The 27,525-nt window shown below is 44.1% G+C and overlaps 1 protein-coding gene across 2 annotated transcripts in view; it reads right to left on the bottom strand.

Annotated features, from left to right (window-relative positions):
- Window positions 1-15,718, bottom strand: part of TBC1D9 (TBC1 domain family member 9) — a 61,955-nt gene extending 46,237 nt beyond the window's left edge. The window contains exons 1-2 of one of the 2 annotated variants that reach the window (XM_030021110.2): window positions 15,191-15,269; window positions 13,858-14,009 (exon numbers count right to left, since the gene is read on the bottom strand). Coding sequence is in view for 1 of the 2 variants with exons in the window: in XM_030021100.2 (XP_029876960.1) it covers window positions 15,191-15,317 (127 nt within the window). In the remaining variant the exon portion in view is untranslated. Of the gene's footprint in view, window positions 1-13,857; window positions 14,010-15,190 lie in introns of both variants that reach the window. The other variant, XM_030021100.2, reaches the window with a different exon arrangement.
- Window positions 15,719-27,525: the final 11,807 nt, after the last annotated feature.

Below are 27,525 nucleotides of genomic sequence, written 5' to 3'. Positions count from 1 at the left end.
CAAACCCATTAGACTTGACCTGAAACAAAAACGTAGCAGAGGTAGGAAAAGGCTGAGTAGAGAGATGAGCACTGACAGGACATCCTAGACAGTTACAGGTACGTGAAGGCTTACAACACAGAGGAAATCAATATTTGGACAAAACCCCAAACAAATAATCTCACACACCTGAAGAAAATAAATTTTATACTACCTCTCAATCACACCAGACTATACAAAATGATGGAGAAACAGTGAGAAGAATACAGGTGGAGTTAACAAATACCTTCAAGGTATGATATAAATATTTACTCCTAAGTTTGTAAAAAAAACCACTTAGGAAAAGCATGATCAAGTACAATTGACCAGAACAGCAGGGAAGTCACTGAATATCACTCAAAACTAATTCTTTTCAAGTATCCCATTCTCTCAGAGTAGCATGAGCAAATTAAACAGATTTCATCCAAGAGCAAAATTTAAATCAACTACACCTGCACCAACATAAGATTCAGATAAACTATATAAGATTAAAGAACAAATCAAGGAAGTATGAGCAATTGAAAAAAACAAAACAAAACCAAAACTGACAACCACCACCACTAAACTAAGAAAAACAATTGTAAACTGAATCTAGCCAACAAAATCAATGATACAAATTGAGAACTGAAGTATGCACAGCAAATTCAGCTTGAACTAAGGAACATGTTGAAACACAGAATGGTCAAATACAAGCTAAATCTGAAGAGAAGCTATAGTTTTAGAAAAAAATTATCCAAATTCTAACTGTTCTGACTGAATACCTGCAGATAGATCAGATTTCAATAAATTATCAGACAAAGCACTTTACCAGGGAAAGGAATGATGCTGAACAGAAAATCCCAAGAACTCTGGCTAATAAAATACTGGAAAACACAGAGGGGAAGCACAAGACAGGACTGTGAGGAAAGAACCAAAACCACATTAAGAACTTACTAGCTGAAACTAAGACTGCTGCTGTAATAGTTATTCACACACCCCTATCTGGAAACTTCAGAAAAAAAAAAAAAAAAGAACAATCAGAAATCGGGCGAAAATACAGCCTTTCTTTTGAAAAGAAAACAAATGGAAAGATTTTGAAGAAGTCCTCCAGAACCTAAGCCCACCTCAGCACCAGATTTAAAGGCAAAATGCAAATGTAGATTACTGAATATCAACATTGATCAGACATCAGAAGCAGGATTAGTGATCAAAGAGCTAAAGAAAAGCAAGATTTCAGTCAAATGCTTATAGCCTTTTATACACCTTGTATCGTCATACTTTAGCAAAGTCAGTGGCAGCAACAACCTCTGTCTATTACAGAAAAAAGCCATACACTATGATACTATGAAGGATAAAAAAAAGTAGAGGTTGCAAATCTTAGGGAAGAACAGAGAAAGCTGAATGGATTCTGCCTATACCAAATATTTACAAGAACAATCATATGAGAATACATATGTTTTAATTAACTTTCAAAAGCATTTGAGAGTATATACCAGTGTACCTTGTGGAACCTTTTTTTAATTCTACAGAACTCTAACGGAAACTGTCAAGAGCCCAAACCTCTGTGAAATATGACATATTCTTACAAGGATGCATAACTGGACAGTGGAGTGATGGAAATATGGAAACTGATGTGAAGAAGTGCTACTTCCTCTATACCTTTCAGTGTGGAACCAGAGAGTAATACCAAAAACCTTGTAAGCGATACAAACTCCAGTATAATGGAGAAAATTACTAAGAGGCCTAGACATTTATGGCTTACTATATTGTGATCCTGTGTGACATTGCCAACAGGGTTTCATACAGAGATCTCAGGAGAAATACCAGGCCATCCTTGAATTCCACATGTCAAGCAATAACATCATGTCAGAAGGCAAAAATGGCAAATGACAGCTCAGAGGCCTTGATGGGTCACACTACTCAAAGTGTAAAAGATGAAGTATCATCAAAGGAAGTCTTTGACCAAGAAGCTTTACAGTACAGAAACAAGAGCTACACCAAGCACCATCTCAGGCACTGTATCTGTGCAAACAGTGCATTGCCAGTAAGAACCGGAGATCAACAGAAGCATTAGGCAGGTGTCGTGGTTTCAGCCCAGCTGGTAACAAAGGACCACGCAGCCGCTCGCTCACTCCTCCCGCCCCCTCCGGTGGGATAGGGGGGAGACGGAGGAGAGAAAAGAAAAAAAACTGGAACCTCAAGGGTTGGGATAAGGGCAGTTTACTGGGACAACGCAAAAAAAGTTACAACAACAACGACGGTACTAATGAAAGAGTATACAGAAAAGAGTGATGCACAGTGCAACTGCTCACCACCAGGGACCCGACGCTCCACCACTTCCCCCACCGAAAGTCGAGAGCAGGAGAGCCCTCCCCCCCGGCCCACTCCCCATGTATATACTGAGCATGATGTCACATGGTATGGAATAGCTCCTTGGCTAGTTCAGGTCAGCTGCCCCGGCTATGCCCCCCCACCTCCCAGGTTCCTGTAAAAATTAACTCTATCCCAGCTGAACCCAGGACATTATCCACCCCTTATTCTATACCATTTACATCATGCCCAGATCTTACATTTTCCAATCAACCGCTACCACTTTCCTTGTCTTATATATAGATATATATGTATATGGACATCCCCCCCCACACACACACACATACAAATAGTATTCCCTTAGTCAATGGGTTATCCCTCCAATGTGTCCATCAATTTTATTTAGTCCATGACTTTGAGGCTCCATCTGTTGTAACACTTCTTCAGGATAAGAGAGATGGTGTGAGGTGTTGGGTTGTTGTATGCTGTCTCTGGAACTTCTGGCTGGTACATTTGATGCAACCCACACCCTTGGTCTGCAGGTCGAAGATGTTGATCTTGAGGAAATTGCTGGGTGCCAGTTCAAGTTCTATCACTGTTGTTCTTGGCTCAGTTTCAAAGTCCATTCTTCAGTCATTTGGGTAATTCTTACAGTAATACCCTTGATATGGCATATAGACACTATAGATACAATGACATACATTGGCAGGTTATTTAGCAGTTAAATATCATACAGCCTAGTTCACTGGCTATTCTCTCCCAAAATCAAATCTCCCTGAGGTACACATCGAACTTCCCCATCCTTCTGCATCACCCACCAGGTGTACCCAGGTCCCTGAGCAAAAACCACCCCTTGGATGGGTTTGTCTCTGCGTGAGGGAGGACTAACCCAGACTGTCTTTCCTAACATACTCCTCATGTGCACTACAGGAACTTTATCCCCTTCTACAGTATGTGGAAGTCTTGGTTGGGCGGGGCCCGCCCGATTGGTGGATCCTCTAGTATTAACTAACCAGGTGGCTTTTGTTAAATGTGTATCCCAATGTTTGAAAGTTCCACCCCCCATTGCTCTCAATGTAGTTTTCAGCAGTCCATTGTATCGTTCGATTTTTCCGGAGGCTGGTGCGTGATAAGGGATGTGATATACCCACTCAATGCCATGTTCTTTGGCCCAGGTGTCTATGAGGTTGTTTCGGAAGTGAGTCCCGTTGTCTGACTCGATTCTTTCTGGGGTACCGTGTTGCCATAAGACTTTCTCTTCAAGGCCCAGGATAGTGTTCTGGGCAGTGGCGTGGGACACAGGATATGTTTCCAGCCATCCAGTGGTTGCTTCCACCATTGTAAGCACATGGCACTTGCCTTGGCGGGTTCGTGGGAGTGTGATATAGTCAATCTGCCAGGCCTCCCACTGTTTATATTTCAGCCATCGCCCTCCATACGACAGGGGTTTCAGTCGCTTGGCTTGCTTCATTGCAGCACATGTTTCACATTCATGGATAACCTGTGCGATAGTGTCCATGGTTAAGTCCACCCCTCGATTGCGAGCCCATCTATATGTTGCATCTCTTCCCTGATGGCCCGAGGTATCATGGGCCCACTGAGCCATAAATAGCTCACCCCTACGTTGCCAGTCCAGGTCCACCTGAGACACTTCAATCTTGGCGGCCTGATCTGCCTGCTGGTTGTTTTGATGTTCTTCAGTGGCCCAACTCTTGGGTACATGAGCATCTACGTGGCGTACTTTTACCACTAGCTTCTCTATCCGAACAGCAATATCTTGCCACAGTGCGGCAGCCCAGATGAGTTTACCTCTGCGCTGCCAATTGCTCTTCTTCCATTGCTGTAGCCACCCCCATAGGGCATTTGCCACCATCCATGAGTCGGTATAGAGATAGAGCACTGGCCACTTTTCTCTTTCAGCAATGTCTAACGCTAGCTGGATGGCTTTCACCTCTGCAAACTGACTCGATTCACCTTCTCCTTCAGCAGTTTCTGCGACTAGTCGTGTAGGACTCCATACAGCAGCCTTCCACCTCCGATGCTTTCCCACAATGCGACAGGACCCATCAGTGAACAGAGCATATTGCCTCTCATTTTCTGGCAGTTTATTATACAGCGGGGCCTCTTCAGCCCGTGTCACCTCCTCCTCTGGCGACATTCCAAAATTTTTGCCTTCTGGCCAGTCCATGATCACTTCCACAATTCCTGGGCGACTGGGGTTTCCTATGCGAGCCCGTTGTGTGATCAGTGCGGCCCACTTACTCCACGTGGCATCAGTTGCATGATGTGTAGAGGAGACCTTCCCTTTGAACATCCAGCCCAGCACTGGCAGTAGGGGTGCTAAGAGGAGCTGTGTTTCAGTACCAACCACTTCTGAGGCGGCTCGAACTCCTTCATATGCTGCCAATATCTCTTTTTCAGTTGGAGTATAGCGAGCCTCGGATCCTCTGTATCCCCGAATCCAAAACCCCAGGGGTCGACCTCGGGTCTCCCCAGGTGCTTTCTGCCAGAGGCTCCAGGTAGGGCCATTCTCCCCAGCTGCAGTGTAGAGCACATTTATAACATCTTGTCCTGCCCGGACTGGCCCAAGAGCTACTGCATGAACAATCTCCCGCTTAATTTGTTCAAAAGCTTGTCGTTGCTCAGGCCCCCATTTAAAATCATTCTTCTTCCGGGTAACTTGGTAGAGAGGACTTACAATTTGACTGTAATTTGGAATATGCATTCTCCAAAAGCCCACAACACCTAAGAAAGCTTGTGTTTCCTTTTTATTAGTTGGTGGGGACATAGCTGCTATTTTGTTGATCACATCCATAGGGATCTGACGACGCCCGTCTTGCCATTTTACTCCTAAGAACTGGATCTCCTGTGCAGGTCCCTTGACCTTACTTTCTTTTATGGCAAAACCAGCCTTCAAAAGGATTTGGATTATTTTCTTCCCTTTCTCAAAAACTTCTTCTGCCGTGTTGCCCCATACGATGATGTCATCAATGTATTGCAGGTGCTCTGGAGCTTCACCTTTTTCCAGTGCAGCCTGGATCAGTCCATGGCAAATAGTGGGGCTGTGTTTCCACCCCTGGGGCAGTCGATTCCAGGTGTACTGGACACCCCTCCAAGTAAAGGCAAACTGTGGCCTGCACTCCGCTGCCAAAGGGATGGAAAAAAAATGCATTAGCAATGTCAATTGTGGCATACCACTTAGCTGCCTTTGATTCCAGTTCATATTGAAGCTCTAACATATCTGGCACAGCAGCGCTCAGCGGTGGCGTGACTTCATTCAGCCCACGATAGTCTACTGTTAGTCTCCATTCCCCATTAGATTTCCGCACGGGCCATATGGGACTATTAAAGGGTGAGTGAGTCTTGCTGATCACTCCTTGACTCTCCAATTGGCAAATCAGCTTATGGATGGGGATCAGGGAATCTCGGTTGGTGCGATATTGCCGCCAGTGCACCGTCGTGGTAGCAATTGGCACCTGTTGTTCTTCAACCTTCAGCAACCCCACAACCGAAGGGTCTTGAGAGAGACCAGGCAGGGTAGACAGCTGTTCAATCTCCTCCGTCTCCAATGCAGCTATACCAAAAGCCCAACGGTACCCTTTTGGGTCCTTGAAATATCCCCTCCTGAGATAATCTATACCAAGGATGCACGGGGCCTCTGGGCCAGCTGCAATGGGGTGTTTATGCCAGTCATTCCCGGTTAGACTCATTTCAGCTTCTAATACGGTTAGCTCTTGGGATCCCCCTGTCACACCAGAGATACAGATGGGTTCTGCCCCTTTATAACTTGATGGCATTAGGGTGCATTGTGCACCAGTGTCTACTAGAGCCTTATATTCCTGTGGGTCTGATGTGCCAGGCCATCGAATCCACACTGTCCAATAGACTCGGTTGTCCCTCTCCTCCACCTGGCTGGAGGCAGGGCCCCTCTAATCCTGGTTAGAATATTCGTTACTCACTTTTCGCACACGTGAATCAGAAGTCCCTTCAAGAGGATCAGAAATGTGATCAGCCCATCTACTGCATCTGGGGGACTCCTCACAGGAAACTGGAGCAGCAGTTTTCCAAGAAGAATCCTCTTTCCTGGTTGCTTTTTCTCGCAACTCCCGTACCCGTGCATCCAGGACTGAGGTAGGTTTTCCATCCCACTTCCTCATGTCCTCTCCATGGTCACGCAGGTAAAACCACAGGTTAGCCCGTCGTGTGTACTTTCTCTCTCCTCTCTCTTGGGCAGAGGAATGCTTACTCCCAATAGCTGCGATGCGGGCCTGTACAGGTGGGGAGGAAGACATATCCACTTTGAATTGCTGGAACTCTCGGGACAATTCCTCTACAGCCGAGACACAGGCCCGTAGGGAGGAAGAGAGACTTCCTTCGTATTGCCGGAGTTGGACAGCCAATTCATCCACCGTTTGTCCATGGCCTTCTTTCCAGGACATTACTGCCAATGAGTTGGCATAGGTTGGTGGTGCACTTCGTAGAAACTTCCGCCACATGGGTTGTGTGCATTGGACATCATCTGGGTCTATGGGTGACTGCGCATTTTCTGGATCATTATAAATCACCTCCAGCACGGCTAATTCCCTCAGGTACTGGATACCTCTCTCCATGGTGGTCCACTTGCCTTGGTGACATGTAACTTCATCCTTGAAGGGGTATCTTTCCTTTACACCTAACAGAAGTCGCCTCCAGAGGCTGAGGACTTGTGTTTTTCTCCCAATCGCCTTGTCGATGCCCCCTTCCCTAGACAGAGATCCCAACTGCTTGGCTTCCTTACCCTCTAATTCCACACTACTAGCCCCATTATCCCAGCATCGGAGCAGCCAGGTAACAATGTGCTCACCTGGGTGGCGGCTAAAATCTTTTCGCATGTCACGCAACTCAGGGATAGAGATCGGGTGATTATTTCAGGTTCTGCCTCTTCCTCCTGTTCTCGTGATGACCCTGGTTCATCTTCATCTCTCACTGAGCGAACTGATTTCTTTGTGTGTTTCTTTTTCTGTACAGGGGCGACTGATACTGGCACAGGTTGGTTCTCTGGTTTAGCTGCAGTATCCGTCACTGCGGTTGGGGTAGCCGCGCTGCCTGTTGCCGGGGTAGGGGTAGCCACGGTGCCTGTTGCCGGGGTAGGGGTAGCCACGGTGCCTGCTGCCCTGTTTTCCATCTTTTCCCCCTTTTCTCCCTGAGGGTGCTGCCTAATATCAAGCAGTGTTTGGTAGATACTGGCCAGGGCCCAGCACAGTGCAGCGAGTTGTACGTCTTTGGAATAGTCACAGCATTTTTCTTTCAAATATTCTACCACTTCATGAGGGTTCTGTAGTTGTTCAGGAGTGAACTTCCAAGCCACTGGGGGTGAGAAGTTCTCTAGATACCTGCCCATATCCTCCCACATGCCGTGCCACCCATGAATATCCAGCTTTGGGGCAGATCTCTGGGTGGTACTCTTAAAGAGCTTTTTTGTAGCCCTAAACAAGACCTGAAACATATTCAGGAGGCATAGCACTAACAGCACAGTGGCTTGTGCATCCCAAGGATATTCAAAGTTCTCAAAAGCTGTTGTAATTAGTCGGAAGGAGAAAAGGGAGGCGAACGGACGGGGGGAAGTATCCCCCCCTAACTCCCCCATGGATTGGCTGTAATTACCAATAAAATCCGATAGAAGGTGCCCAAAGTATGGAAATGATATCACTGCCTCATACAGATACCAGCTTAACCTCATGACCAGTGATGTAATCATTTCACAAGTCGACATTGCCCAGTACAGCAAAATGATAATCCCAATCACTCTCCCAGAGGTGAGAAACGTAACTACAGGCAATACATAGAGCATATAAGGACCTACAAAACGCCACCATGTAAACAAATTAATCAACATTGTGACTAACATCTATTTATCTAATATAAGGAATGCGTATGACAAATTTGTTTCAACACGCTCTGGCCAGATCTGTCGTTATCTCAACCCTTCGTGCCCCACGTTGGGCGCCAAAAAGGACTGTCGTGGTTTCAGCCCAGCCGGTAACAAAGGACCACGCAGCCGCTCGCTCACTCCTCCCGCCCCCTCCGGTGGGATAGGGGGGAGACGGAGGAGAGAAAAGAAAAAAAACTGGAACCTCAAGGGTTGGGATAAGGGCAGTTTACTGGGACAACGCAAAAAAAGTTACAACAACAACGACGGTACTAATGAAAGAGTATACAGAAAAGAGTGATGCACAGTGCAACTGCTCACCACCAGGGACCCGACGCTCCACCACTTCCCCCACCGAAAGTCGAGAGCAGGAGAGCCCTCCCCCCCGGCCCACTCCCCATGTATATACTGAGCATGATGTCACATGGTATGGAATAGCTCCTTGGCTAGTTCAGGTCAGCTGCCCCGGCTATGCCCCCCCACCTCCCAGGTTCCTGTAAAAATTAACTCTATCCCAGCTGAACCCAGGACAGCAGGAAATGAGACACCTTCCAATTAAGCACCCGTGAAAGCATCTGGGAATTCAACAGAAAGACTGGTGAGTCAATCTGGAAAATCAAACAGTAGTTCAACCCTAGACATCTGCATGTCCTCTTGAAGTGGAAATCTACTGGTGTGAAGAAGCAAGCACACACAGAGCAGATCCTAATGAGAAGCTCAGCAGCATCAGAGCAGATTTGGTGTAACACCAAATGACAGAGCGGAGAAGAGACGAGTTTCCACCCCATGAGCCAAAATGAACATGGAAAGCTGATGGATAGGCTGACCACTCATGTCAGTTATGCTAATTGCATGCATTTTGATAAATGTTGTATTTCAAGTATCAGAAAGCACATGCTTTCTGCTCAAGTGTACCAAGTTTGACATGCAAAATCCTAACTGCTTGAGTCTACAAGGACAGAAAGTGTCAAGTTTGTTAAAGCATGTACCATCCTTTCGTCAGGCAGATGATATACCAGCCAAAACCTTTTCTAAAGCTTACATATAAGCAGGTTTTCAAGAAACCACTTCCTCAACCCTCTGAATTGAGAGGTTGAAAGCAAGATAGAATCTTACCTCCAAATTTGAGCTACTAATTGTGTTGTCCAGCAAGGCTGAAGAAAAGTGTTGTTAGAACACTGTCACAGTATTAAAAATCATATTAGATTTGACATTGAAGGCTTACATAAGCCAGCTGAGCTCAGAATCTCTCCCTTCTGCCTTTCCAACGTGGAAATTACATGATAACCCTTTCTGCAATAATATCTGGGGAGAAAGATAGTACTTCATCAATTTCTTTTATCACCAGAAGTCAGCAAATTTCCATCTGCTCTCTTCTGCTTAAGCATTTGAATTATCTTTGGCAACATCTCATGGACTTACAAACTCGTACTGCATCTCTGACACATGCACTGTCCCAGCTGTAAGCAAAAATACCCTATCTGCAAAATAATTCACTCCTAAAACCAGTGCTTGCAAACTAAGAACAATCTATTTGCCTTGGGATTCAAAGAGCTCTTACAACAATATTTTAAACAAAATTACATAGAATTTCATCTCAACGCACAAAAGCACACACACACACAAAAGAAGCACAGCAGTCACAAGCTAAAGGTACCACACCCTCAATCTCTCCTCCTATAAGCTGCAAGTGAATACATCGCTCTGACATCAGCCATTAGTCGCACTAATTCCTTGCAATATTGTTTCCAAATAAAAGAGTTTGGCAAGCACTAACACACTGTAGCAGAAAGCAGTTAGGGACATTTTCTAACCTATTTGTCGCATCAGAATGCAAGATGTACTTAAGAACCCAAAACCATGAATAACTTTATTACCTGTTCAAGATCTTTACATCCATGAAAGTAATATGGTCATTCAGGGCACAGTGCCCAAATGATGAGAGAGATCTGGGTTCACATTCTCTCCAGATGCCTCTACTTCAGCTGATGCAGGTTGCCATCTAACACACTGGATCCCTCTGGAGAAGGAAGTATTTCATACAGGCCAAACTACCAGGCTGCCCAGGGAAGGGAGCTGACAAGCAGGAAGCAGAATAGGTACGGAGAGAGGGTTAAAAACATCCGCACCTTTGAGAAAACTAATGAGAGGAAAGAAAAGACTTTTTCCACTGCTGGTGAACAAAAGGAAGATGAAACTCTTGAGTCAGGGTCACACAGAAGCAAAATACAGGCATGGCATTATGTGCAAGGCATGAAACAATTGCATTATGGAGAAAGCTCATCAACCATCAAATACTTTTAAAGCAGAAAAGTGCATTTTCTGGTCTTGTCCTGGAAGATTAATGCAGTGATGCAAGATAATGCGGGTTTGCAGAACAGCTATGAAAATCCAATTTGAAATCCAGTTTACAAGTCTTCCCCATTTTTCCTTTGTTAAAAAGGAAAACAAAACCCAAACAACCCTTCAATTAAGGTATGCTTACAAAGGACAGTCATATTGATGTGACTGGTACTGACATAGACACAACCATTTAAAAGAGTCTAGGTCTTAACTCAGCATAAAAATGGATCCGCACGGCTTAGTAGCAAAGCTGTATCTCTTAAGTAAGCTATTAATCAGATACATTTTTGTCCTGGTTTCGGCTGGGATAGAGTTAATTTTCTTTCTAGAAGCTGGCATAGTGTTACATTTTAGGTTCAGTATGAGAATAATGTTGATAACGCACTGATGTTTTCAGTTGTTGCTAAGTAGTGTTTATACTAAGGCAAGGATTTTTCAGCTTCTCATGCCCAGCCAGCAAGAAGGCTGGAGGGGCACAAGAAGTTGGGAGGGGACACAGCCAGGACAGCTGACCCAAACTGGCCAAAGGGGTATTCCATACCATGTGACGTCATGCCCGGTATATAAACTGGGGGGAGTTGGTCTGGGGGGGGGTTCACTGCTTGGGAACTAACTGGGCATTGGTCGGCAAGTGGTGAGCAATTGCATTGTGCATCACTTGTTTTGTATATCCCAATTCATTTATTATTATTGTCATTGTATTAGTTATTATTATAATTATTATTTTCTTCCTTTCTGTTCTATTCAACTGTTCTTATCTCAACCCACAAGTTTTACTTTTTTCTTCCCGATTCTCTCCCCCATCCCACCGGGTAGGGGGGGAGTGAATGAGCAGCTGCATGGTGCTTAGTTGCTGGCTGGGTTTAAACCATGACAATTTTGTTAGCAGAGATGACTTCTAGGGACTCACTGATCAGGCACTGCCCTAACACATAAGATGATCATCACGCTTCTAACTTGTTACAACCCCATATTAAAATAAGCGCAGAAATTATCTCCCATGTCCAAACAAGTATTTAAATAAGAGGGCTTTCTCTGTTCAACTAAGCTACATAAATCGAGGCCGAGAATCAGTGCAGAAAGGGCTGATTTTTCACACCTTCTGCCAAAGTGACTGATACTCCTTTTCATGCAAAGGGTTGCTGCACTCAGAGCGGATCCAGGCGAACAGGTAACACGAGTACTCTTCTGCTTCAACATAAAGCCCCCGAGAACTACTTTCACCCACCCCCAAGGCTAGATAAACTAGTTTTTAGACTGAGGCATGTTGAAAGACCTAAAAGGTTGGGTCTTCTGGACTTTGCTTTGGTGATGGCAACCTCCGTCCACAGGATGGTAGTAAGTGATGGAGGACAAGTAACATGGAGAACCTGGCAGCCACTTTGAGGGTCATCATCAGCCTTCAGACACATTTTCACAGTCACAGCATCCAGCCATAGTGCTGTCTGAAGACATCTGTCCCCAGCCTTCCCCCCTCCTTCCCCATTCAGCCAGGGGAAAGCATTCACTCTCTTCCTTCAGCCATGCCAACACAACTGCATTACAGTGTGGCCCCAACTGAAGTTCTTTGAAGTCTGACATATTCGCAAAGGGAGAGAAGGGCATTAGACTTAACCCTGATCAGTTTGCTGACTGTTTAGTTTCACAGCACACCTAGATTCGAGGGCAATGCCAGAGAATCAATGTTTCTCATTGTCCAACCACTGCTTAAGTTACATCGTGAAGCCCTCTCATGTCATCAGACCCATAGTCTCATCAATTTGAAAGTCAATTGTCATTCTACAATTTAAGACAAATGACTTCAAGAGTCAATAACAAAGGAGTACAAGTCAGCAGAAGTTAGATCACAAAAAAAGTGACAGCTGTATTTACATCCTCTCTTGCACATATAAATTCAGACCACTCCCACCACAGTGAAAAATCTTGCATACAGTATTTCTAGTCAACTTCAAGGACACATAATCTGGTTTCCCACAGAGCAAGCAGGCCAAATTCTATACCACATTCATGGGTAACTTTTTAGATTATATCTGAGCAAATTTCAGCATTACGTCACTACAGAAAGGGCAATTAAGGGGAAAAAACCCAAACCAACACAAACCAAAACCCAAAAACCCACAAAAGGTTCTTTTTTTCCATTTTTTTACTTTTGACCAGATAAGCTCCACCTCCATCATGAGAGCTGGATCGTTATCATCTACAGAACTTCCACAGTGTCATCCTAAATGCTATCATTATTGCCAACAATGTACCCTGTTGAATGTTTCAGCCGATTTATTTATTCTGAACCCTCAGGATCAGCTAGGTCCCTCAATACCTTGCTTTTAACCAGTCTTACCTACCAAGAACAATCCATTAGCTTCCTTCACTTGCCTCGGTCCTCAATGTTAGAACAATTGGTGTAAAATTCCAGTATTTCCATGAAAAACAAATAATCATAAGTTCCACTTATTATTGTGTCTACCAAGCTGGGAGTGGCCTGGACACTCTACGTCCCTTCCTTTCTTCCTCTCCCACCTTTTGTTGACCACTGTGTCAAAAACCCATGTGCTAAAATGGCAAGGTCTGACATGTTCCCATACAGCCCTTTAAATACTGCCAGCACTAATAACTGTCTGCATGCTAGTAATGAGTGTTTGTTTAGTTATGGTTCTGGCAACATATTGAAAAAAGCTACAACTTTTTTCCCAGCCCTTTCCCATACAAACAAACAAACCCCCTAGAAATTGTTTAGCTACTTGTTGCAACTACCTCAATGCCACAGCAGCGGCAATTCCAGACAAAGCACAGACACTAATAAAAGCTACATGGAAAGCAGTTTTCAAAATACACATGGAACTTTTGCATTCTAAATCATATTCACTAAACAGACCGCATTCACATACTAAAATAATGGATACAGTGCACAGAAACTTAAATTCCAAGGGGGTGAAAAAATGTAGAAACAAAGAACTATTTCTGTATTCTGAACTCCTACCAAACGCTACCGGTTTATCTGACCTTCACAAAAAAACGGGTGCACATTTATGAATCCTACTCCCACTCAAGGACTAAATCTTCAAAAGTGATCTCTCCATCTGTACAGTGGTACCATCAATCAGACTATCATATATACAACTGCAAGAAGGCTTAGATATACATGCATTGTGCAAACAGGTTGAAGAGAAAACTTCAAATTCTCAAAATGTTTTCCCAGTAACTAAGAAACATTTTGAAAATTGACTGGGTATCTCAAATGATCTCTAATTCAAAGATAACAAAGTCAGAAAGGTACAAGAATGCCTTATCAGACCACTTACAGTAAGATAGAGGAAGAAATCCTTAAGAGGCCAGGAGGTAATCCATGAAAGGAGAGCCTGCAAAGAACTTCTCAGTAAATACAGCAGGGGAGAACTTTTGAGGCAAGACATGCTTTTTATGTATTTGCCGACACTGTCCATAATTTGAAAGACTGAAAAAAAAAATAGTAAAAAAGAAAATCTACAGTCAATGTGGACTGGCTGCTGGTCACTTTGCACGCAAGAATGAGGTGGTTTGTCAACATACAACACTGAAGAAGACTGAAGATCTCAAGGGCCTACACGAAAACACACTTTACAGTGTTAGTTTAGATTACGAATTAGTTAGTTTAGATTATAAGTTGTTTACAAGTCCATAGAGCATTCAAAGGCTGAAGAAACACTTAACCTCCTGGCAAATACGCACAGGACCCTGAACCACACACAGATGTAGTCCATATGTTTATTTTGATTAGCCTGAAGAACCAGTTGCAATGCAAGTGGGTAAGGAAGAAACCACAGCTTTTCAGAGAACAAGTTTGACTATTTTCTGCCAATTCAAGGAGGACCGGTGGTAACACTGTTGGGTTCCACATCTCCAATTTCATAGAAATGCATATACATTGCCTAAAAATGATGAAAGGTCTCAACAAATATACATGCACCGTATTACAGCGACCACGATGCGCATGACCCAAACATCTACAAAAGTGTCTCCAGTTGCCAGCAGTCGAAAACAAAGCATTCGGGGAACACACTTTACAAGGACATCCCAAAGACTACGGAGAAGCCGAAGCAAATCTGTTCTCATAGTACGAGTTTGTGAATTACAACTTGGTCTTATTTTAAACGACACGCGTTAGAGGATTCAAAACGAAAATCCTCCGAGAACCTGGGCAAGTCACACACCCTGATGCACGAAGGCGTCGGACACCGGTGATCACCCGCACAAAGCTTCACAGCGCGTAAATCCTCAGGGAAACCTTATCGAATTCCACACAGCCAAGCAGCCAAAGGCGCCCGAGGTCCCCGCCGCCTCACAGCGCCCTGTGAGGCGCCAGCCGCCGCCCCGGACCGCGGCGGCGACGCCGGCTTCCCCCCCGGCACGGCGCGGGGGGCCCGGCCCCGGCCCCGCACCGCCCGGGAAGGCGGCGAGGAGCGGAGAGGGTCCCCCGCGACCCCGACTCGCCCCACGGCGGCTGCGCCGGTGTCGCTCCCCGAGGGCCGTTATCCCGCCCGCCCGGCGGGCACCCACCGCCAGCCCGGGGGAGCCGCTGAGGGAGTGGGCGCGAAACGCTGCCCCTCCCTACCCGCCCCCGTCCCCCGGGACCCCGGCGGCGGCCGCCGCCCTTACCCGCCAGTCCCCCGCCGCCGCCATCGCCTCCGTGCCCCTTCCTCCTCTGGAGGATGAAGTAGGGGTTGGCCCGCTCCGTCACCCACAGGGCGTTCGCCAGCAGCACCTCCTCGGGGTTCACCCACATGCTCCCAGCGCAGACAAAGGCCGGCCCGACCGGCTGGCTCTGCCTGCGGGGCGCGGTGACTCAAGCACGCACCGGCCGCATCAGACTCCACCGTGACCGGCCGCCGCGGCGGCTGACGGCGCAGCTCCGCGGGCACCGGCGGCGGGCACAGGGCGGAGGGGCGGCAGCCGCATGCCACACACACAGCCTCCCCACGCGGCTCCCGCCGCCTACCCGCCCACCGCCGGGCGCGGAGGGGCGGCCGCAGCGGGCAGCGGCCCCGGCAGCACCCGCCGCAGCGCCGAGGGCAGCAGTGACATCAGCGGCCGAGCCCGCCGCGCGCTCGCCTGCCCGCACAAAAGCCGGCGGAGAGCCGCCGGGTGCCCGCACCCCGCGCGCCGCCGCTCGCGCTGCCTGTGGGGTTGCGGGGGGGTGGAGCGGAGCGCGCTCCGCGCTCCCCGCACCTGCGCGCACGGCGGGGCGGGGCCGCCGCGCGCCAGGAATAGGCGCGGGCGGGGGAGGGGGGCGGGGCTGCGGCGCGCGCCGCCGCCGCCGCCTCCTCAGGGCGGCCGTTGGTTCCCTCAGGGCGGCCGCTGCAACGGGCGGGCCTACCTGCGGGCGGCGGGGCCACGGCCGCCCCGCGTCCCCGTCCTTTCCCCCCCCATGCCTCCCGGGGGCCGGAGGGGCTTTGCCTCTTCAGCAGCCATCGCTGGCTGGCGGTCCGTCCCTGGTATTGATCTGCAGGGTGACCGGGGAGGAGGTAGCTGCCTCCTCCCCTTTTTAACTGCCAGCCTTGGAAGATGGGGCCTTCTCACCCCGTGGCTCAGAGGGGGTTTGCGAAATGGGGTGCTGGAAGGAAGAGAGGGCTCTGGCCTCGGCTTTGAAGGAAGCCATCCACAGGAGGCGGGGGTGGGACTGGCCTCTTGCCGCAGCCCCTTTTGAGGTACCCCTTCTCTGCCGTGCCCCAGGCCGCCTTTGAAGTTCACTTCTGCGGCTGAGGACCACACCGTGCCTGCTGCCTAAGACTGGGCGGAATTTTTGAGGGCCTGAAGAAAAAGCCCTGAAAAAAACCCTATATTTGGCAGGTATGTGGGTATACCCACACTCAGAGGGTATAGTGGTACATATAGATAACATACGTTTTGTACCCTTGCATCTCTGAAGACTGTTTCATTTCCAAGTTGTCAGGAAACGAGTGGACTCGCTGGCCTCGCTTTAGTCAGAAAACTGTTACCATCCGAGCAGATACTTATCTTTGGTTTATTAAAGGTGTTGAGAAGAGTAAATTAAATCCCAAAGAAAATAGTAAAACCATGTTCCAAGCACCAGCTTTTCATACGCAGGCCATAGCTTTACAGTAGAGTTTAGCCTTTCATCAGCTGGTGCTGGCATGGAGCTGGGACTCAGCGCTCATCACGTGGAGGTGGACACACGGTCATGGGAGAAGTGACTCTTCATCTGAGGTAGCGGTCATGCGGCTGTTACTGTGTAGGTAAAAAGTTCAGGAGAGGGAAGTGACCGTCTCTGATGAACGCTTACAAATTGACAGTACTGCTCTCAGTCCCACTGCACTGTGGGGAACTTTCGTCATTGCCGCTAAGGCGGGCGACTGCTATCTGCATGGGAATGCAGAAGAGCTTCTTCACCCTTTCAGAATTTGTCACAGAATCAGATTATTTTGAATTTTAGTATTGTTGAAATAACATCGCCCTTTTAACTAACTGGAAGGGGTTTTTTAGGGGCAGCATTTTTAAAGAAAAATTCTGAGCAAGCAAGCTTCTTATAGCTTTGAGAAGAAATTTTGTTTTTTCTTTTTTTTAAACCAGCTCTAGTTAAAACCTACATGCCAAGTAGCTTGAAAGTTAAATTCTAGCCTGGCTAAAAGCAGTGGCAAAAAATTCCTAGTAACTTCCTTTAGTAAAGGTGGGATGTCACACACACAAGGCTCATCAATGCTCCCATGTTGTCACAGGAGTACCGATGGCATTACATACTAGTGATGTCATCACGGCCAACAACCTGCAGTAGAACTGCTAAAGCCACACTGACATTTTAGGAAAGAATAACCAAGTGATACTCTGCTGCAGTCAGAGCTGGTGATGAAGGTAATTTTCTTTGTGAACAGTGCAGTTGACCTCAAGAAGGAAAAGAGCGTTATCAGAGGCTGGGAACTCCTCCTGCTTCCCATTCCGAACTTGCTTTTCAACAGTGGATGCAGGCAGTTATGCATGCAAAACTGTAAGCACTGAAAACAGCTGCCAGGCCTTATTAGTGCCAATTAGTCAGTTTTAGATGCAAGTAGGGTGACATATATTACTGTCATAAAGAACACCAAAAGCATAATTTCTAACATCCTTTCTATTTATTTTCCATTAAGCGTTCTAGAACATTTGAATAAAACTGCAAAGAAATAAAATGTCATCACTCCAGTAAATGGCATTTAAAATGGGGTTATATTGGGGTTTTTTTTGCTGCTGTGTTGTAGGTAGTATCAATGCATTTTTAAATGGAAACCTGATCTGCTTTCACAGTAATGAAAAATAGGTGGTGTGCTATCACGGCTGACGTTTTTGTTGAAGCCAATGCAAATATTTTCTCCTGCATGTCCATCGTGTATTTTTATCCCTCATGTAAAATGCTTGTCTCTGCGTATTTTTTTCGGATCTTAATGCTCCATTATAAAGTTTCAGAAGTTTCTTTTTCATCGTGTAGTTTGGGTGCCAAAATACAGAACTTCTGGCTAGTCCTGTGAATTATAATAGGCATTAAAAAACCCCCCTGAAATGGAAATAAAAGAATAATTGCCCCAGCTTGTTTTGTAATATTTTGTTGAAAAAACTGTATCAGGTTGGAACTTCAGTGTGGTTTTAACACAGAATGGGGCTGTTTAAAGATGTCTATGTCATTAGATTTAAAACTTCAACATATGCCATTCAATTTTGAAAAGTGAATTAAAGCAGTCAGGAGCAGATATCAATACAAACTAAGGAGTTAATTCCTATAATGCTATGTTATAAACCTCTCAGGGAAGAAAATAAACACGATTCTAGAAGGACAACCATTCTGTGCAATGTCATCAGACTAACGTACAATAACAGTACTCAAGCAGGAAAAAGATTAAATAAAGCAGACATTTTACAATTTATTCCCTGGAAGACCTTCTTACAATGGAGCTCTTTTTTGGATGCAGCCAACTAGCATTTGTTAGTGGTTCAGGACAGCCATTCAGTTGACTAGGAGCAAAGATAAAATATGAGGATGTCAAAAATTATCTTTGAGAAATGCACACAATTTTCAAGTTGGAACAATAGCTATTTAGGTCCTACATGAGGACTTACCTTAGCATGGAGAAGCACTTAGCCATCATTATCTAGAAGCTTAGAGCCTTCAAGTGCTATAAATCCATACCATAGTAGCACATGGAGAGGTGGGTGTTTAGATTTTTGTGAGAAGTGTTTTATTTTATAAATAGTGCTAAAGCTTTAAAAGACTGGAGGACATTGCATTTAGGCTGTGGGATGAAACAGAAAGTGGGGGGGAAAAAAATTATCTGAGATTTCTTAGTGTGTGGTCAACTCAGGTGCCACAAACCTTAGTGTTTATATGCCCTTAACACCCCATATTGAAGAAACTCAAAGCATTCACAAATAATGTCACTTTTATCATGCTCCTGCAAGTACATATTATGAGCACTTTTACAGATGAGCAAACTGAATCACACAAAGTAATTCTTGTTTTGGGTCGTTCAGCAAGTCTGCGAATAAAAGTAATCAAATCACAGCATCCGCTACCTGCAATTCCCCACTTCCCAGCTGTGATCACAGTACCCTTCAAAGGCAGGACCAGGGTTAGTCACTCTCAAGCCTTTTATCATCCCAGAATAATTTTATGCTCCTTAGGTCTAGTCTTAAAAGCCATTAATGGATTGATTGCATACATGAGTCCCATTTGTGTCAAGTGCCTGCTGTAAGATGTACATTTTGTATGAAGTATAAGATTCAACGCGTGTCAAGTCTTTACTCCAAATTACACCACCACCTGCTTGATAGGAAAGAGTTAATTTCGGTAGGATTGAGGCAGCTATTCAGTACCAGGCCACCAGAAATATCACTTACTATCCCAGGAGGACAATGTCAAAATGTCTCCCAAGGGAATCTGGAAACAAAATATTTCAAGGTCAAGGAGCAAGAAGGAATCAGAAAGAATCCCTAACAAGCCCCAGGACTTTGCAACAAGAGGTGGGGGGCATGTTTACTAGCATGAAAGCAATTTGAGAGGAGAAAGTGTGCCCTAACTGCATAGGCTAGATAAGCATCTGCACCTCATTAAAAGGATGCTGACAGAAGATTTTTGGATTTGCTGCTTTGCAGAAGAACAAATCTCACTTTTTTTTTTTTTTTTACCATTTTCCTTTCTGTAATCTTTTGTGCCTATATTGCATGCCATAAATGAAAACATTTATTGGCTTCTGCATTAATTTAGCTCGAGTGAAAGGTGATTTCAAAATAACAGGTTAACAGCAGGGCATTCTGTTCCTATCGATGTGGTGATTCTTAGACGGGAAATGTTCGGCATTTATTCCGGGTACCTACAGAGCAGCAGGGTGGATCTTCAATGAGCTCTAGCGGCTCGTTTTGGAGCTTGGCACACCAGGGGTGGAACAGAAGAGCAGTGTTTGAACCATCTCAGGCATGCAGCAAGGCAGCAGGGAGAGCACCTGACCCTCTGGCAGGAGCTTTCGACAGTGACTCTCTAATTTACCCATATTCAACAAGAGGCTTTTACTAAAGTTACCTACCTACCAGGAGGTCTGTTACAGCTGAATTCTTTTATGTTTGCGTATCTGACAGGAAACATCAACTTTAAAGATAATATTCAGTTGTCTGTTTCTCTTCCCAGAACACTTTCATTGCCTGGGAAGACTGTCAAATTTGGGACAAACTGACTGCAAGCTTTCAGTCTGGATGACGAACCTACATTTGCAAGGAAGGTTAAATAAAACAGTTTCATATTCTGCGATGCATTTTTTGCACTTCCCTATATGACAGCTCTTCTTGAATATGCCACTTACTACTTTTTCTTTCATTGTGAATGACAGCTTTTTTAGGCCAGTCTTTTGTCAGATTCTGCCTGTCACCTGTGGCAAAGGGACACCTTGTTGCAGGTAGATAAAAAGCAGTTCCCTACTTTCCAGCAAGTCGTTATATTTAACTACCCTTAGGTATCATAGTGACTACTTTACTCTTTGTAAAGCGCTGTTGGCGTACCAGGCTCTCCACAGGTAAGACAGCTGCCTGCCCACAACCCACATGTCCATTTGTGGCCTACCTTGCTTCATGAGGTGTGTCAGATAAGACTCACAATTTCCAGCTCTCCTGTCATGTCTACACTATCCTTTGAACTCTGATAATTTCGGAAGTGTAGGTATCAGAATTAGACACAGTATTTTAACAGAGCTTTACCAATTTTTGTTCCGTTTTGACAGAAGCGAGGTCTTTGCTACTTTGGAGACTTTCTGTCTGAATCATCCTTTTTTGACACAGCACTGCACTGGGAACACATTGAGTACTTCATCCAAAACCCACATGCAGGAGGAGCTTTCCAAAGCAGCCACCCATATTTTGGATATAACTGGTACTCTTTGCCTTATATCTGGTTTATGGACATAAGCACTGGGCTGTAGTAGAATAATCTGGGTCCTCATATAGCAGTGAATTTACATCACTGTTTTTTATCTTGTCAATCCCTATGTCATTTAGAAACATTGTCATTAAAGATCTTTTGGCACAGTACTGAGCATGTAGAATACTAAAATTATACATGGACTGCTACAAACCATCCCACTCACTGTTACCCTTTTGTTCTGAAATCTCTCTGTGGGTCTGTTTTATACCCAGCTGTTACGACCAAGTTAATTCCATATATGATCCATCTTTACAATTAAAATTGCTTTGGCAAAATCCAGACATGTGATACCAACTCTACTATCTCTATGGACCAAAGCTTTCACCCTGCCAGAAAAAGAAACAAGCTGTGTTTGACAGGACCTGCTTCCATGAGACCATATATCGACTCTTCAAGATAAAATACAATTATATTCTCATCCTGGAATTATTTGTTAGCATTGTGGCAGATTAATCAATCTGTTATTGTAACAAAGTTCAGTGATAGACTAACTAGTCCATAGTTTGTTAGGTCTAACTAACTAACTAACTAACTAACAAAGCTTGTTGTTTTTAAATGTGGGAACTACATCAACATAAGGATGAATGTATAAAAATTTCAACATCTGCTATCTTCCAGTGGAATGAAAAGAGAAAAAGCTTAAGAATTAAAACTTCAAACAAGTTACTAAAACAAAACAAAGCTGACATAATCATAAAACCGAGAAGAAAAACAACAGCCCTTTGAATATGCCTCAGGAGGCTACACAGAGCTGAGTTAATGTTACTAACCTAAGTGGAAAGCCAACAAACATTTGATGGCAGCTGATACTTTAAATGCAACAGTGCCCTGAAAAAGGCGCTGTTATCATACTTCAGCGAGATGCTAGAAAAAAAAGGGAGGTATACATCTTCGTTACAGCACGATCTACCCCTTTCTCTCAGATTCAGTGATCCACCTTCATCTTGCACCTTCCTGTTAGCACCTTCAGGAGCCACCAGCAGTCAGACAGATGAGAAGTCACTGAACCAGTTCAGCAAGCAGCTTCATTGGCACTGCTTCTCCAGCATGACAGGAGTGAGAAGGTTTGAATAAAAACACTGGCAAGGAATGAGGTTTCTTTTAGAGATTTTGATGGTTTCATTACATGCTCTTGTAATTAATAACTTGAACCAGTTGGAGATGATATATTTCTTGAGGGACTACAGAAGTTATGTTGGACAACAGAGAAACACTGGACTTAATTTGGCTTTAAGAGTGTTAATACTCCGTAATTACTTACCCCAGAATCTCTTCATTAATTACTTATGCCAAGTACCTGAATTTAAATACTTTAGTATGTGTCATAAGACTTAATTAATTTTGCCCATTCATGAACCGGTTAGGTTTGTTTTATCCTTAACTTCAGAATAAATTTTTTTTACCCTCCAATGACATCCCTTGCTTTTCTATGCATTGTTTTTGTTATCTGCGTTATGCTAAAATAGAGTGTACATCTGATTTGAAATTATTTAGAGAAGCAACTTTCCATCGAAGATGAGGAATGACCTTACATTAGATCTACAGAAACACAGGGAAAAGCCAGGATACCGGTCTGTCAGTTTACTCATTTGTGTTTTGAATGATTTACAGAGTTAAATTTAATTTACAGTTAGTTTACTCTAGTGCTTTCCTCATTGTTAGTCTAGGATCTCCAGCAATGTTTCTGGTTGCTGAAACCAGAAACATGAAAACTAGCTCAGAGATCTCCAAAGCATAACTGGGCAGGGAGACATCACGAAGCAGAATACAGAAATTTCCCCCCTGGTTTGGCTTACAAACTCAGTTAATAAATAAGAGTCATAGTAATGTATTATAATAATTGCAATTCCTCTGTTTAATTGTGAGGGCCCTTACCTTCTACCAAATAATCTGATGTGATCATGGAGGGAGTTGACGAAGATGTTGATTTGGCAAGTGCTGGCATAGAGATAGTAACATAATTTGTGGGTGTGTCTGTCTGGAGGGAGTCTGTAAATGGGGGTGGTGTTTTGTTTATTTGTGGGCTTTTGGGGGGGGGTTGAGTTTTTTTAATAAATAAGTAGTTAATACAAATTTGTGCTCTGGGTTCTACTAATGCCTCTTTTGTTGAACAGGGTCTTCAGAAAACCAATTATTTTGGATACTTATTTCTGATGCAGTGCCAGATTTAAAATAGTCTGTTGAACATGGGTCAAACTGGGAGCATCATTTTTAGATTAAACTCCTTGATGACCCTAGCAGGGCCCTTTTTTAAAAAACAGTTGGGGCAAATCGGGTATAGTTGAATAATCACTGCTTTAAGTATTTCACAAATTATTGTGCAATGTATTTTTGTTTCATTTTACCTTTTTTATTTTTGTCTTTCTTTTTAAGTGTCCCCTATTTACTTACAAAATATAAGAATATGTGGCATATACCAAATGAATTCCTAATACAACTGCAGGGTAATCAGTGAAGATACGTCAAGGAGGAATCTTGCTTTGTGTGACTACATGCTTAAAAATATATTATGTGGCAGCTGGTATCTGAATCAGTACTTAAAAATTTCTGTTGTATGTTCTTAAAGGAACTAGACAGTTCCTGAAACGCTGATAAAGTATGCCTGATTTGACATCTAAATGATGGGTAATAAACTGTTTACCAGTTACTTGCCTGCTTATTGAAAATAACATAGACAACACCAACATGAGTTAAGATACTGGAATGTGAAGAGCTGACTTTCTTTGAAAACATCAGATCAGTTCCAGTTGAACACATTAAAATCCCCCATAAATAATGTCATTGTACTTGGTGTAACCCAGGAGGCCAGGTTTGCTGTAGCAGTTGATCCACATAGCCTCACAAAACCAAATACATGAATTGGTTTATGCTAATTTTCTGAATGAACCATGTAAAGAAGCACTGACCTGAATAATGTTGATGTATTTTTCAGTTTCTTAGAGCACTGTTGTCTCCATGCTTACCAGACTATGTTGTGTTTAGCTCTCTGAAACCTAAAAGTAGAAGAAAGCATGCAAGTTTTTATTGTTGTTGTTGTTGTTGTTATTATTGGCTTTGTAGATCAAAATAATACATACATTTCAGTGTTCACCTAAAAGGCGTGGCCAAAGGAGGCTTTGAAATGCATACCTGTAACTTTGGGATGAGGTGGTACTCAGTGTAAGACAACATCATGCCAGCTGGACTCTTAATAAATCTTTAACTCTTAGGAAATTGGGAAGAGGATACTTAGGTGAAGGGAGATAAAAAGTCTTTAATTACCACAGGAAAAGAAAAGGTATGAAACAATTTTGTGAAGCAGCACAGAAGGCCTACTCTGATTCTTCCCAAAACAAACCAACCAACCAACCAACCCACCCAACTGCCCCTCTTCACTTGCTTGAAGTTCAGACCTACCCCATTTCCATTCAATGGCCAGATTTAACCTCCCTCCCTCCAAGATGATAGCTGATGGGAAATGAGTTGAAATATTCCTGGCCACAGGCATGGTGCTTCATCAACCTGGCACCGGTGGCTGGCTCCTGAGCTGTCTGGAGTTGCAGAGGCCACTACAGGGGGCCGTTACCGTGCTTCAGTGGATGTTAGGGAGGGGATCTAGTCATGAACCCACCCCTCAGTCTTTTCGTTTAATCTGGTCATTCTCACCTCTCTAGCCCCAGCCTGTAAAATTTGGTATTTCTTCACTAGGATCCTCTTTACTTTCTTCCAACCACCTTTTCTTCCTGTAGGCAGAAGAAAGTGGCAGTATATTTTGGTATTACAATACATCCATACTGAACAGCTCAAATAAGGGTGTCTATTCAAATGAATGTAGAAACCAACACAGCTGATGCAATTTCTGCACAGCTCCCTGCTGGCCAAGGAACACATTACCAGCATGCACATTTCATTGTGCAAGTTATGGAAAAATACAGAAGTTGATTGTTTGAAGATAAAAATGCAAAACTAGTGGTATATTGCAGAATACAACAACTCACAGCCCCCCTCCCCCTGGAAGAAGTTGCTATTGTGGGCTGGGTGATTACTTCATGTGTGTGTTTGTGATTATATCTTGTGCTAATGGCTCCTATGGAAGGAGCTGCTCTGTACTCCCTGTGCTGATGGAGCTGTATGGGAAGAATTTAGAGTGAGGGAATAAGGGACCAGTAGGTGCTGGTAAGAATAAGCTGCCCCTCAGGAATACTTAAAAATGATTCTTCAGTCATTTATAACAATTTCCCTTCCATCCCACTGCCTAGGAAAAACTATCTACAATAAATCAAATGTTGCAGTCGACTACATGTATTAGCAGTAGCTTTCTGTAGAAAAGCATAGTTTGGATCATTTTCGGGTGGATATTCTCAGTGGTGCAGACCTCAAAAACCAAGAAGTGGAATTTCTTCAAATTTTCCTCTTTTGCTTGAAAACAGTCACGGAGAGCAGTTGTGGAAAATACCAGCTCTGAAAGAAATCTGTTGAGAAAGTCACACGTCTGACAAGTCATGAACATGCACAGCTATGGCAATTGGATTACAACCTGAACTACAACATGGACTATGCCAAGAGCTTTCAGTACAATTAATATTTTATTTTGCTGTTCATTTCATTTGCAGTTCACATGGACTGTTGTGTCCAAGATGAGCATGACAACAACATTTGTAGTGATTTGTGTAGTTTTGTTAAATGTCCTATGGTAATTCTGACATCTTTTTACTCTTCTCTGCTCACTTACCCTGATGTAGCAGAAAGGTTATGTAAAAGTTGATCTCTACCAGAAATGAAACTTCTGTTAAACATGTCAGAAGTTTTAAAATTGTTTTTGTTCTAAAAACCCCGTACATTTTTACTATAGTTTAGGGAGCAATGTATCAGAGAGATGTTAGAAATCAATAGTCAGGAAGAAGTATGCCTGCATGAAGAGCTTTTTCTAATTTTTTGGGGGGTGGAAATTTGTGTCAGAGAAAGCCTTTAGGACATCATAGAAGTTAAATCTGCTGTAGCAGAGAGGATCATGCCCGTGCTTTCTACCACACATACGCAGATCTGTTCTTAACCCTTTCAGAAATCTAGTACAGATGATAGGTACTCTCAGCTGCACTGCCACCCTGCTTGCCACTGCAAGTTAAGCTATATCTGTAAAACCTTACATATCAATTTAAACACTAATTTACACATTACACTTCACAGAGGGGGGCGGAATCCCCACAAACACCCCTGTTTGTGGTAAGGATTTTGAGCTCGTCAAAATTGTAATAACTTATGCAAAGGAAAAAAATAACACTGAAATAATGTTAACATTTATAAACATATAGATATACATTTTATTAATCTATACGCATGTATTTATATACAATGTATAAGATACATTTGCCAATAATAAAGGGTGACAGTCAATATCTAGTGAACCATTTGCTAATTTTATTTTTAAAGGAATGTATCAGTATGCATACACTATGGTCACATTCCCATGACAGAATTTCCAACAGTCCTGAATTGCAACACTTTGGAGAAACTTGCAGTTTTAGATGTCTCAGAAAACTGAGACAAACAGGAAGGTCAAAGTTCAGATGTAAGAAAGAAAGAATTGGGGGACTTCTGCCCCATGTATGCTACTGATGTAACTGAGGTACCTCCAAGGTAAAATTAAAGCTCTCATTTTAAGTTAATACCCAGTTAAAAGGCTAGTATCTGTCATTTTGTTCTGCTTATAACCAGCACAGCTTTAGACTTTGCTACCTTACCCTGCCACCCCAGGAAAATAAAAAAACAGCTCCCACTATTTTTTCTCATGATGAAGACAGCCTGCTGATGCAGCCCAGCTGCTGCATGGTAAAAGCTACAGGAAGCTTGTCTTCATTTGGGTTTCTTTGTTAATTAAGCCACAGTAAGTCACACACGATTTTAGCAGTGTAGACAAAAGCAGCTCTTTGGCAGGCTCCTGGCTGCTGCTCTCCCTCCATCCCACTCCTCCTGGCTGCCCACAAGGCAACTGCTGAGAATCTGGGATGAGGGTTTCTGTCCCCACTTTTACTGGCTGCACTGCTAGCCCAGGCACTTGGCCAGCCTTTCCACCAGTCCCCTGACCACCACACAGCCAGCCTCTGGTACAAGAGGTGTTTTGAGCTCGAGTTAGCCTCGCCTAAGTGGCCATAAACTGCATAGGCTCCGGGTTAATTCAGCTCAGTACTTGCCTGCTTTCCAGGCATCCATAAAGGCCCTAATGTCTTCCCCTGGTTCCCCCCGAGGCAAAGACAGGCTCTCCCTTATTTGTGGCACTGGATCAAAATGTATTAGTATAAAGCACCAAGGTACCTACTCCCATACACATGTGCAGAAACAGCAAAAGCACTGTTAACTCCCGCACACCCCACCCCAAAATGTCCTTGATGTCCTTGTCATACCCTGTCTGGATGCAAGTATGCAAAATATTTGCAATCACTGGTGACACCCTCATAAGTCATTGCTTGATAACATCTGAGTTCAGGGCAAAACTGTGCCTTTGGGCCATTCCGGTAATCTCTGCCAGGGGCTAAGAGAGGAAGATGCATCATTTTTCAACGCATTC

The sequence above is a fragment of the Aquila chrysaetos genome, chromosome 1 (assembly GCF_900496995.4).
Source record: "Aquila chrysaetos chrysaetos chromosome 1, bAquChr1.4, whole genome shotgun sequence".
Taxonomy (NCBI): domain Eukaryota; kingdom Metazoa; phylum Chordata; class Aves; order Accipitriformes; family Accipitridae; genus Aquila; species Aquila chrysaetos.
This window is presented reverse-complemented; position numbering and strand designations above follow the sequence as displayed.